The sequence below is a fragment of the Larus michahellis genome, chromosome 3, assembly GCF_964199755.1.
Source record: "Larus michahellis chromosome 3, bLarMic1.1, whole genome shotgun sequence".
In the NCBI taxonomy this organism is placed as follows: Eukaryota; Metazoa; Chordata; class Aves; order Charadriiformes; family Laridae; genus Larus; species Larus michahellis.
In genome coordinates, this window is record NC_133898.1 from 18,645,945 (window position 1) to 18,659,217 (window position 13,273).

Consider the following 13,273-nt stretch of genomic DNA (forward strand, 5'->3'; position numbering starts at 1 on the left):
TACTGATGATGCAGTAGAGTCCGAATTGCTGGCACACAGCTCTTTCCAAGCATGCCAAGTCTGGTGTGAAAGCAGGACCACCTCTTTTCTTGTGCGCCTTCATGTCATTGAAAAGATATTTCCAGTTTTACTTGTCAGTAGCATTTACATTCCTTTATCAACAAATGCGAAATTCTGTATCAATGAAGTACGAAGGTAGCACAAATAAATTACCCAGAAAAATATAGCCGTTACAAAAATAAATCAATAGATTTCAAGCAGCAACCTCAACTCATTATACATAGGGAATATTTTCCTGTTACTATTTCAAGGTGAGTCATGATAATAAACTGGATTTAATGATTTCATTATGCTCTATGCTAAAAGTGGCTCCTTTTTCTTCGCAAAGTTTAATTGATGCGGTCTGATGTTGATATTTACCTCCCTGAATATGTTACTGGCCCGGGTTTTTTGTGGAACAATAAGGTAAATAAATTTCAGGATGTGGATTTTTCACAAACCATTAATTCAGATTAGTTGTGGTTATTTATTCATGGGACATGAGCAGTCGCCTCAGTCCCATCAGGATGCTTTTTGGCTGAACCACCAAGGATTTTTGCAGGGAAGAATAGCAGAACAAGGGCAATACCTACAGAACTGAGTTTCAAAACAATCTTCCTGAGATAGTATGTGAAATATACATAATTCTTTTTCATAAAATAACTGGTATCAGCAAATAACGTGGAACAAACTTACTGTATTTATTTGCATGCAAATTTAAGATCACTCTTGCTGTTATTTAAGCACCTGTAGCTACAAGGCATTACTGCTTATATATAAAATTATGTGTAAGAGTGATGTCAAAGTACAATTCTTGTAAAGAAGAGGTGAATGAATATTGCTGCTGGATCTTTGCAGAGTTTGTATACTCCAATTTGTCTGTTTAACTGTACAGCAGTGGTTTTTTCCCTGCTGTAATTAACAGCCTGTAGGATCCTAGCGCTCCCAGTCTGCCAGGGGGCTCTGCAGACGGGGGCATCTTGCCGACGACTTAAAAGGGGGCCATGGCTTTTCCTTCCTTCTGTGATGATAGCAGGTGGGCTACTCAGTTGGGATTTGGTTCAGACTTTAAAGTGCTGTTATTTTTAAAACAATATTTGATCTTTTGGAGGCGGTGGGGGTGTTTTTCTGTTATACAACTGGTAACCATCCATCTTCTTGGCAAGAGTGGTGTTAACAGCCCTCGATAACAATAGCGTTATGCTGGGTTACAGCTCGTCAATAGAGAGCTTACACTTTCCATCAGGCCACCCTGGCTCCCGTGCGTGGGAGCAGGGAAATGACCTCTTCACCTCATCATCTCATCTCGAGGTGGTTTGGGCTCAGAAATGCTTCCGCCTGCATTTACAGGGTGGTTTTTCTCTGTTAATATCATCTTTCATCACTGCGAGGATGTTTTGCTTTCTCTTGAGTTTTGGTCATCTCGTTGGGCTTTCTGGTGCCTTCTTCGTTCTTTACAAACCTTGGTTTCAGGTTGGCCTAAGCTGACTTAGAGGTAGCACTCCTCTTTTCCAGTGAGATGGGACCTTTGTTAAGTTACATACGTCCTGAGCCTACGCATGAAAAGCCATGTCATTAACTTTACTCTTATATCTCCACACCTTAGGTTTCGGGATGACCACACCAGCAACTGTGGCTGGAAAAGTATTCCTCATCGTTTATGGCCTTTTTGGGTGTGCTGGAACTATCCTTTTCTTCAACCTCTTCTTGGAGCGCATTATCTCTCTCCTGGCGTTTATCATGAAGGCGTGCCACGAGAGACAGCTGCGAAGAAGTGGTCTCCTACCTCCCAACTTCCGAAGGGGGCCAGCTATGGCGGGGGTGGGCAGCCTCGTGGGGTGGAAGCCATCCGTTTACCACGTGATGCTGATTCTGGGAATTTTTGCCATTACCCTTTCCTGCTGCGCCTCCGCAATGTACACGGCGGTGGAAGGATGGAACTACGTTGACTCCTTGTACTATTGCTTTGTCACCTTCAGCACCATCGGCTTTGGAGATTTGGTAAGCAGCCAAAATGCTGCGTACCAAAATCAGGGATTATACAGATTTGGAAACTTCATATTTATATTAATGGGGGTATGTTGCATATACTCTCTTTTTAATGTCATCTCAATCGTAATCAAGCAAGTTTTGAACTGGGTGTTGAAAAAATTCGAATGCAGATGTTGCCCAAAGTGCCATAAATCAAGTGCCCGCCTCGGACGTCGCAACGCCATCACCCCAGGAGCCCGCCTACGACGACATAACATCTCAATGGATGCTGATGGACAGTACGACAGCGACACCGAGGGGAGGAGGCTCTCTGGAGAGATGATTTCCATGAGGGAGCTCACAGCATCGAATAAAGTCTCCCTGGCCATTTTGCAAAAGCAGTTGTCTGAGACGGCCAACGGCTACCCAAGGAACGTTTGTATCAATACAAGACAAAACGGTTTCTCCGCAGGGGTGGGTGCTCTAGCCATCATGAACAACCGCTTGGCAGAAACGAGTGATTCTAGGTAGAGTTTTTGAAATTCCTTTTGTTTCTTAAAAAAAAATAAAATTGTGATTAGGGTGGAATTGTCACTGTAAGCTACTGGAAAGTTTTAAATTCAGAGACAGCCTTAGTATTTATTGGGCATTCAGCATTTTAGTTTCTGGAGGTTTTATAAGTCTTCTCTAATATGCAGTAACATCTTTACTGTAATGTTACGATTTTCCCCAAAGGGTTTTTTGGAAAAGGCTTGAATGTCTTTGATGCATAATCTGATGCAAGTGTAGAAGGATGGTGTGTAGGTAGGATGGTGTCAAAACCAACATGTTCTTCTTCAGAACACAATCTGAACCCAAACTCTGGGTTAAAATGCATAAAATGGGCAAGTTCGGCTCCAGATTCAAACTTGGGGTTGATAAGCTTTGGCTAAACCAATATCTCACAGTTTGTTGAAGTCTGGATCTGGCCCTGAACTTTGTACTCGATGCTCTTCAGCAATTCTTTGTAGCAGGCCTGTATATAACATACATGTAGATGACTGCAGTTACACCAGCTTTAGGGTGACTGTGCTTCACTTGAATAATCCTACTGACTTCAATGGTAGACGATCAAATGGGCTGATTCCCCTGACTACAAATGATAGTTTTTAGCCAGTCTTGCCTGAAGCGCTACCAGCTGCTACCTAACTCTTAGAAGTCAGGGGATTATCAAGAACTGTGTCAGAAGGTGCAAAACTGTTCTTACCTACTGAATAACTGAAAACTGGAAATTGTCAACTTCCTTACTGACTTCATTTAATGCAAGAGAAGCCAGTGCGCACCTCTGGTGTCAAATGTTTGCATCACCACTGAAATTCTTATTTCACTACTTTTACATGAAAATAAGTAGCTAAAATGAATGTAGGCTCTCTGTTGTCTTAAATTTGCATCTTTTGCTTCTGCATTGTTGCAGAGATTCATGCAAATGATTTCCTTGCAGTTCTTTGGAGCACCCAAGCCTGTACTTGTTTCCCACAAATCTGATTGTGTAAGGTTATAGAGAAGAGCATTGCTTTGAAGCCCCCCCCAGAAGCTGGCTTCCCCCAGAACATTGGTACTAAGTCCTAAAATGGCCTAAGGCTGTTGCTAGTCTTAAGTCATATTTCACTTGTGCTAGCCCAAACCGCTGAAGAACCAGAAGCATCTTCGAGCAGACGTGGTCTAAGTGTCCAGTTTAGCATGACAAGTGAGCGCACAGGAAATTACTGCAGATCTTTTTCAGAAATACGTGCAAAGCTTTGGATCATTTCTCTAAATTCTCTATACTATGCCACTCCTTTAATGCTGTGAAGGTAATAAAAAGGCTTCTGCTGATTCCAGCAAGAAATATAACTTAAGCTTGAAGTCCGAGAAGCCACAGTGGTCAGCTCTTGAAAACAACTTGGGCAATTACAAGCAAGATGATAAGTACTAGGTTGATTGCTGAATAAATTGAAAAAGCTGGTGAAAAAAAAACCCAGGAATATTAGAAATGTTTGAAAATATTTCCATGAAGCTTCAAATAGATATTTTATTCTCTTGTTTACTTACTTTACTTTGTTTTGCATGGGTTTGAGGTATCCATCGGTTTGCTTTCCTTTAAATTTGTAGTAGTGCAAAACATTGTGGAATTTAACCTCAGAAAACTAACTTTTAATTTGAGGTTTTGCACACTTGAGCCTGCCAGCTGAAGTATGGCGGTGATTGTATCTTTTGCCTGAAGGAGAAGGAACCAGAGCAGCAGATAAACCGTCACACAGGGAACTGTATCATGCTGTAAACACAGTCACAGCTTTAATCAAGATGCTTTTGGCCAGAAACACTCGATGGTGTTTGTGTTCTGTATCTATGTGATACGGTCTCATACTTAAGCAGTATGTGGTATGGAAGAGCCCGCATTCAAGAGGCTTTTATCTGGCAGGAGCTTCCCTGGTGGCAGAGACCCCCTGAGGTCCGTGTGTCCATGTGCCTGTCTGTCTGTGCGCTTCATCTCAGATGCCACGTTTGAGTGGCCCTGTGAAGAAGCAGGCAGAGGTCAAAGTGTTTGGTGACTCTAATTTGAAGCTCACCAAAGGATAAATTTAAGCAGGATGTGTAGGGGCAGGCCATGGTCTGGGAAAGACTCAAAGATCGACTGCAAAGACTCAGTTCAGGGAGGCGACTTCCAGAGCCGCATGGACCACTTTTGGAAACAGCAGAGACAGGGAACATAAAGAATAAAAATTTGCTCTTGTCCCTCGGGATTACCCCCAGGGGTAAATCTCTTTAGCTATGACGATTTATGTGTTTGTTTATTAAGAGTGCGTATGTGGCGCTGCTCTCTTTCTGCAGCTAGACCTCTCTTAGGGTTGTATCTTGGTACATTTGCCATCACGGGGACTATTACTCATTAGAATGGACCCCATTGTCTGAAGTGCTGCATAAATCGAGGCAGACGGGCTCTGTCCCAAAGGTCGTAAGAGTTTGAAGAGATAGGATCCCAAGGCACAGCAGAATTACTAGGTTTATCATTTTACTCATAAAAACATGTTCAAATGCATTAACATGCTGTAAGCTCAAGAACTGTATTTTTATGATAACAAATTTGCAAATTAAGGGTGTTTATTTTTTCAGTAAGTTGTTTTTAAAGGATAAATATTATAACTATGATTAGGGACCTATTTAAATGTCTGTAAATTGTTTTCAAACTACCTATTCCTGCCTGGGAAATACAGTGAAGTAATACAAAATTGTACATACCTCCTTTGCTATTTCTGTACTTTTTCTGAGTCCACTCAAAGGCAGGCACGCAGTCTGTCGTAATATGATTTAAAGGTTTCTGAGTCTTTTTGGTGCCATTGGCCACAGTGGTGCCATTGCAGGACCCTTTGCGGTTCGTGTTCACTTCAGGGGGAGTTGGATTGGGTCCCAGGGCTGGGTTCCCCAAGGGACTTGGACATCTGATGGCTACTCTATGCACTTAGGTCCAATGTTTCTTTACTCCCAAGATCCTGGATAAACTCCATTCTGCTCCTCCTTAGCCTCAGAGGCATATAAAGTGCATGCCCAGTTTTTTACCAGTGCCCCTGTTTCTTGCAGCACACATGTCCTCAGAAGCTGACACAACTGAACCACAGGGACCCCCCAGCTCGTGTATAAGCGCCATAAAAATTGCCAACCCCGTCTGGCTTAGCTAGGGCCAGTTTATGAGGGGGTTCAGAGCACAATTACTGAACTGGGTCTCACAAGGAGTGGCCTTACAGTTCCCTCATACTCAGTAGCTGAAGTATTTTTCAAGGATGCGTGAAAACCAAGCTCCAAATGTCTACTCTTCTGCCTGCTAGCGCTACCCATCACCCCTGTGCATGAGCACATGAGCCAAGAGGACATAGGAGATTTGAAATCAGGCTTTCCTAGTCCTTCCTGCACTTTCCTTAGCTTTTTTTTTAAGGACAGCTTCTCTGTAAACTTGCCAGACTTGGGCACCTAACTCCTCTCTTTTATTGTGCGTGGTCCAACTCGGGATTCCCCAGGGCAGCCTGCTCCTTTTGTGAATTAAACCCTAAATGTGAACCAGTTGCACCAAGCGCAATCCCTCCTGGTATTTCATTTTCACAGACAAAGCAGATACCTGCAATACCCGGACACAGGCTGAAGCACAAGAAATCAGAAGGAAACTGAAGGAACAGAGTGGGACAGTGAAAGCACACTGCACTAGATTGCACTTTCTTTTCAGGTAACTTGGGAGTTGTATTACATTCTTGAAATGGTATTTTTTCCCCCAGGTTTAATTTTTGGACAGCCTTGAAAGAATGCAATTGATTTAGGATTTAAAAGTTCATCTTCCCTGATACAAACCCCCTGTGCACCACCCTGCAGAACAGCAGCGGTGACTCCTTGCTGGCACAGACCCCGACATCCCAGTTGCCCGCTGAGCAGCTGTAGCGGCAGCACAGACGGGAGCTCAGACCCCGTCCCCCAAAAAGGTCTTTTGCTGTCTGAGCCTGAGCAGAGCATTCGGCAGCAGCAGAAAGCTCCAGGGCTTAGGACTTCTCTGTGAGCCAGCCCCCTGCGAGAGCAATGATTGTCCAGGCAGGAGCTGCTCCAACCTCCAGCAAGAAGGGAGGAGATACCGTGTCCACCTGGCCCGTGTGCTGTCACCTTGCTGATGGGAATTAGAATTTAAGTGAAAATGAATAAGGGACAATGATCAAATTCAAATGACATCTTCTTTCTCCTCTGGAGCTCAGGGCAGAACGGTTACAAGGAACAGTTTCTTGTGAAAGCTATAACGCTTGGCAAGTCACTACATTTAATTCTTGGGGTTTGTCTTCCCTCTGTGTGTCTTGGACAAAGCTTGCAGTCACACTGACATGTCGTCTGATTCTCTTTGGTTTCTTCCAATCTGCAAACACACTTCTCATTTTCTGCAGAAAATTCAGATTGCTTTTATTTCCTTGCAATGTGAAGGATGTCCTTCAGACGATGTAGATGTTCAGAGACGTCATCCCATTGACCTCAGTCGCAGATGGAAGTTTCTGAAGGACGAGGCTGTAGTTTGCCTGTCTCCCTGCGGAAGAAGCATTGCACAAGTAACTCCCATTACTGCTAGCAAGACGTAAAAAGGTACTTTAGACAATGGCTGGGGCTTTGCAGCAGTAGGCACAACTAAAAATGGACAGACAGTCTGTTATAAAGGATATTTGTGCCTCTTTGACATGTACTTGCTATTTGATAACCCAGTTGCCGGCTCCAATTGCAGCAAAAATACCTGGTAGAAGACAAGAGAGGTGTAAGAATCATGTTAAAGCTTTTGGTGACCACCCCGTGCCATGCTTGTGTTACCCAGAGACGCCCTGCCATGCTGCCTGTCGGTGTAGTGCTGGTGTCCCAGCACGGCTTCAGTCCTGGCCCTTGATCTTTTCTCCTCCCCAGCTTTCTGTGGGTGAAAATTTGGGTATACTATGACCATTTACCTGTATTTCAGTCATGTCTTGCCTTGCTATTGAAAGGAGGACTGGAGCAGCAGTGGAGGTCATACAGCCAGGCACGTGGGCTCAGTATAAACCTGATTGCCTGTGCGGGGTGCATTTATAATTATATGAAAATTAGCTGTAGCAATGAGACCATTCTCTCTTTCTTGTGTTTTTCTAACCTTTAACTTGAAAAATATTCAGTGACTAATTATTACAATGAATGTTCAGAGCTAATCTAAACAAAAATCATACTTTGCTGCTTGCTATCGCGTCTATGGATATGTCTTCTGCTCTAATTGGATTACTAACGTGCCTTTCTAAACCAACACACATTTTCAATGTTATATTTAAATAATACAGTAAATGTTATGTTACATAATAAACTCAGTTAGGCCATATTAATACTTGACTCACACAAAATAACTAATCAAGTGTGCATTTCGCATTGCACAACCAATATGCAATTGTGGTTTTTTTGTGAAGACTTCCATATTTGAGCTCATACTCTGCTTTTGTGAATACTCACGCTAGGAAAACAGAAGCATTGTCATAGAATCATAGAATAGTTTGGGCTGGAAGGGACCTATAAAGGTCATCTAATTACATTATCTGTGGAAAATGCAGGAAGGTATGGCCAGTTCCACTGATATTTGACTCGTAGGATATGCATATTGACGTAAGCACAGTAAGCAGTTCATTATGCATTATAAATATGTTGTGTAGCAATGGCACCGAGGAAGGACTACGTCAGGTTACATGGCCACAGTCTGAATGCAGCTACCAGTACAGACGCATGCCTTTTTTCTTACTCTTTTTGCTTATTAAACGGATAGCATCCGCTCTTTAATTAGAATATACCTTTAAACCAGGAAAAAAAGAATGCTGCAATTGCCCTAAATATTGCACAGCCAAAAAGAGGTCTAGGATCAAATCCAAATTTTCAGCTCTCGGGAACTGAAATGGTGTAGTTTTGCTTTGAATTGGGGCTGCAAACCTGCAGCCTTCCTATCTATTGTGTTTAGTCCGTCCTCAGGAAAGGAAAAAGACTGTAGGTAGGGATACAGTTTATAGCGGAGAACCCAGTAGTTTGTCAATTCAGCATGAGAGAAAAAAAAATTACAAGTTTTTCTCAAGGTACAGCAAGTGTACTGTTACCAAGGAATGAGAAGTGTGGGGAAAGGGAGAGGGTCAGAAGTATTTTCCAACAAATCCATTGGAATACCGAAGACTTGCTTTGCTCTCCATACGCACATGCATTATGCCCCATCACAAAATGGTGGGACGCTGCCGCAGCCCCCAGTAGCTCTGGTAGCATCACAGGCTCAGCTACGGCGTTTGGAACGTGGGGAGAAGCGTTTTGTGAGATGCGGAGGGAAGAGAGCGGGACCGCATGCTCACACTCACCCTCTGCACTTCATTCAGGAGGTCAACACTGTCACGGGCCGATTTTGGGAAGACGACCACCCAGCCCACCACTGGAAGAAGCGGCCACGCTGATCCCTTACAGTGATGAACACTATTTCGGGTGTATCGTAGGTGCAGGTTCCCATGCCTCCAGTCCCCCCAGTCCCAGGGCCATACTGTGCCCAGGTGTGTGCCAGGCAGCTCCCAAGCCTGGACTCGGCACGAGGAAGCACTGAGCACGAGGATGCAGGTGGATTTGAAATTGTGTAACGGCACCGTCCCAAATGTTTTCAGGATTAGCCCCCCCCAGCAGGCGATGCTTTATCAGACCATCTAAGAAATGCAAAGATGTTCCCACAATCCCTTTGTACTTCGCAGACTGTAAGATTACTTTTCAAAGCCAGTGAGTCAATACAAAATTAATGCTTTTACAAGAATATACAATAAACAACGTGAAAAAAATTACTGGTGTTTCTGACAATGTGCAGTTCAAACACCAAGGATTTTCTCAATGGCTATCATCTCCTAATTTTTGTACTAGTGAATCAGTTTTATTCCCTGCAAGTAAAATTACGCCCAGAAAACTTTTGCTTATAGTAACATCCACGAGCTGTACAGGCAGTGCAAGAATTTCATTCTAATTTTATTGTAAAACCTCAGTATCTGAAAGCACAACATCTGAAAAATGGTTTGGGGGTTTTTGTGTATGTGTGCGGAGACGTTCTTCCCTTCACGTATACAGACACACACATTTTTAGCTTGCTAGAATACTAGCTTGTTGTATACTCTCTGCAAAAATGCTAGTTCCAAATTTCAAGCCAATTAAAAAGACTTCAATGGTAGTATATCTGCTCAAATGTATTCCTGTTTAATTTTTATTTCTTTTTAAAGGGGCACAGCTTGGTAGATATCTCTAATGCAGTTGGCATTATTATCTCCTATTACAAACATCAAGAATTTCACTTCTGCAGTTAATTCCACTGGCTTTGGTATTTGCTTACTTTTGTGTTTCACTAAGTGTGAATTACAAAAGGAATGACCATTTCTGGGCTGGTTTCTGGTTGGTATCACTTTCCCATTTGCATTGATTGCAAAGAGCTGAAATATTAACACCAGCAAATTAACCAGCAAATGTTCCCAGACACACCAAAATTAGACACTTTTCTGAAATTTTTTGTTAAAAATTGTTCTGTAAAATCTAAATTATGAGTATAAATTACTTGTCATGGTTGGAATTAGCAGACTGAATATTTTTCCTACCAACAGAAATCCTTGACATGAACTCAGTGAAAGAGGCTAAAGATGCAGCTTTACGTAACAAGTCCTTCCTATTTTACTTGACCGTTTTATCTAATTTGTTTAAACTCTTTAAAGGAAAGTCAGGAGGATGTAAATCCCATTTGGAAAACACCCTACCCTGCACATTCACTCCTATGAAAAGAGATTCTAGAGGGATTAAAACTGAGACTACTAGATTGCTGTAAACACAATTATATGTACAAATCTTCAAAACGTATTTTTACCTGTTTGGCAACTGCAAATTAAGGGCATGGTAATGAGATTCTAATTCAGTCAAAGAAACATAAATAATAGAGCTCCACTCGCTACTGACCGCTTTTATCAAGAAAACTACCAGTACACAGCTACAACATCAAGGGTAACGTATTGACTCTTGATGCACAAAGGTGTTATTTTCGGTGGCTGGGAGCTTACGCTGGCGTGGTTAAAGCCGTTTGGAAAAATAAAAAAGACTGGCGTTATCTTGAGAAGCTCGGTGAAGTGCTGCAGCCGGCGCTAGGCTGTTTCTGGCCACCTTTGAACCCCCGTTTGTTCCCGAAACTGGAGCGTTTGGGACCCAGGTGCAGTTATCGACTCATTGTACATTTGGGCTCTGCGCCGGCAAAGCAGTAACGCCAGGATCCTGCTTTCCTCATAAAATGGATAGAGAGATCTATTTAGGCTTTCTGTATGATGACAGCATATATAGGAATCACAGGATGAATCAATTACCAAGTCTGGTTATATTTGCTAAGAGACCTTTATCGGTAAAAAAGGGGGAAGTTGTCTTGCCACCGTATGAGTGCAGTGAAGCAACAAAAGAAAGGGTGCTCTGAGCAGAAAGCGAGGTGCTAAAATATACGCTTGGGCCCCAAAGCTCAGACACCCGACCCAAAATCACCGTAGTGTTCATTTCTAATGCTCGGTGCACCTGCATTTTCTCAGTTTCTGGCAGCACTGGTGTAGTCAAGGCTTGTATTTTCTTCACCTGCATGAAAGCAAAATGTATTTGAGGATGTGCCTGGGTCTGAATAGGACTCAGGCATGGAGTAGCCTCCATCCCCAAATTTAAGTGCGCCCGTGGTCCAGAGGCCGTGAATATCAGTCCAGTCCTCAGCAGAAAACGGACCTGCCTGGGGGTGTCTGTGTTTTTTGGAGAGGAGCTGGATGTCACGGCAGCCTGCAGCTGCCTCCTCCGGCCCAGCCTCCCCCGGCGTGGGATCCATCCCACCGCCAGCCCCCGGTCTGCAGCCAGCAAATGTACTGCCAGGAGAGCGGTGCAAATCAGCAGCAGCGCGGTCATATCCCTGCCTCCTTAATGGGCTAAAAACATCAGAAAATACAGAGAGCATTTTCTATTTTAATAACCAAAAGGGTGTTGGCCATTATTCACAGCCTACACACAAGATGTCATGATTTCCAATTTTCCTGCGCCAATCATTCAATCCATTTGACAGCTGACCTTCAAGTGGCTGGCCATGGTTTTTCAAAAAAAAAAAAAAAGAGGAAAAAAAACCCCAAACAACAAACTACCCAATATCAGCGTATCAGAAAAGCAAAATAATCCTAAATGAGGCAGTAAGGAGCTCACATGCAAAAAGCTGTGAGCTCCCTGGCAGCAGGAGGAGTTTGGGTTCGGGAGAGCATCAGTGGGATGTTTGGGGTGCTGGACGTTGCCCTGCGAACAGCTGCAGCACCAAAAATGGCGCTTTTAGATCAAGTTTCTGCAGCTGTTTCTACGCTGTTAGGGAAATGTCTCCTCGCCGTTACTGAAAGCAGGGGCTGGCAGCAGAAATCCTGGGCAAAGTAAAGGGAGCTGCCGGGAAGGCTGGCATCAGGCTGTCCTGCCAGCCTGGCCTCCCTGCAGGCGCTGCTCCGGCTTTCCCATGGGATAGAGGGAACAAAGTTCCTCCTTCAGCAACTCCTCTGGCAGCTGGCATCACTCAATGTACTCCCAAAAAGTTCAACGACACAGAAATTACCTAAATAAGCCAAAAGAGCCGGTAGGTTCGAGGAAGCAAATGCTGCTCTTGCCTGAACCTGGAGTAACTTAGTTGAATTGCAGGTAGTAAACAGCCTAATTAAATAGATGTAATGACTTCTAAATGCTTGCCAGGAGTCAAAAGGACCTGCATGTATTTTTCCAGCACAATTTCAGTTGTGTTTACCGAGTCAAGAGGTGAAATGAAGAAGCATAAGTTCCTGTAAATCGTTGATTAGAAAACACAGATTTTTATTCTCTTTCAGATGATGCTTCCTAGCAAGACATTAAACTGGAAAAAAAATGTCAAGATTGAAATCTATTTAAACAGGTGGCATTTTTAAAAATGCTTTAATTCTGGGTTGACAGGAACTTTGCCTCCAACACATACCATAACTGTGAGTGCTTTTAATGAAATCGGTCCCATTTTTGATGTCAGCTCAGGACTCCTCCACTCTCAGATCTTTGAATGAAGAGGACTAAAAGCCATATCCAAAGCCCATTCAATACCGATCACATTTCTACTGGTACGTTATATACAGTTTGCAGACAAAAATGGGAATTTTGAGCTTGGAACCCCTTCATTCACAGAAGCACGGCTACGGGCCTCGGAGGCAGAGCCGGCTGATGCGCAGCCGCGTGGCCAAGTGGTGCTGAGGTGGAGGATGCGCAGAGCTGGGAGTTAACGAGACCGCAGAAGAACCTGCTGATGACGTTCGGGGAACATTCCTGTGTGGTTTTTTAACGCTGTGATACAAGACCGAGTATGAATTCTGTACAATCTGGGAGGATGTCAAATTCCAGGTGACGTTTGGATTGTTGCAATTAAGCTATTACAAAGACTTTTGAAATAAACAGGAGAAAAACGTTGCCTGGGATGTGTATGCAAGGACTCTTCTTTTCTGAGCATGGGGAGAAGGAGGTGAGGCAGAAGCACCTCCCAGCCAAGAGATCCTCTCTGAAACTTGTGGCTTGGGGACCACAGAGCCGTAAGGCGAGACCCCACAGCCCCCCAGGTGCTGGCTAAGCCGTGTGTGGTCAGGAAGAGCCGGGGAGGACAGTAACTAGCGTGCCGTGCTCCTAATGGACACGATGGTTATCTATTAAAGATTGCAGCTGACCGATC

The 13,273-nt window shown here is 43.6% G+C and overlaps 1 protein-coding gene across 4 annotated transcripts in view; it reads left to right on the forward strand.

Moving 5' to 3' along the window:
- The window catches only part of KCNK12 (potassium two pore domain channel subfamily K member 12), a 29,995-nt gene extending 16,984 nt beyond the window's left edge, over positions 1 to 13,011 (forward strand). The window contains exons 2-4 of one of the 4 annotated variants that reach the window (XR_012586001.1): positions 1,646 to 2,537; positions 6,127 to 6,244; positions 6,942 to 13,011. Coding sequence is in view for 2 of the 4 variants with exons in the window: in XM_074578920.1 (XP_074435021.1) it covers positions 1,646 to 2,537; positions 6,127 to 6,163 (929 nt within the window). In the remaining 2 variants the exon portion in view is untranslated. Of the gene's footprint in view, positions 1 to 1,645 lie in introns of all 4 variants that reach the window. The other 3 variants (XR_012586002.1, XM_074578920.1, XM_074578921.1) reach the window with 3 other exon arrangements.
- The last annotated feature ends 262 nt before the right edge of the window (positions 13,012 to 13,273 follow it).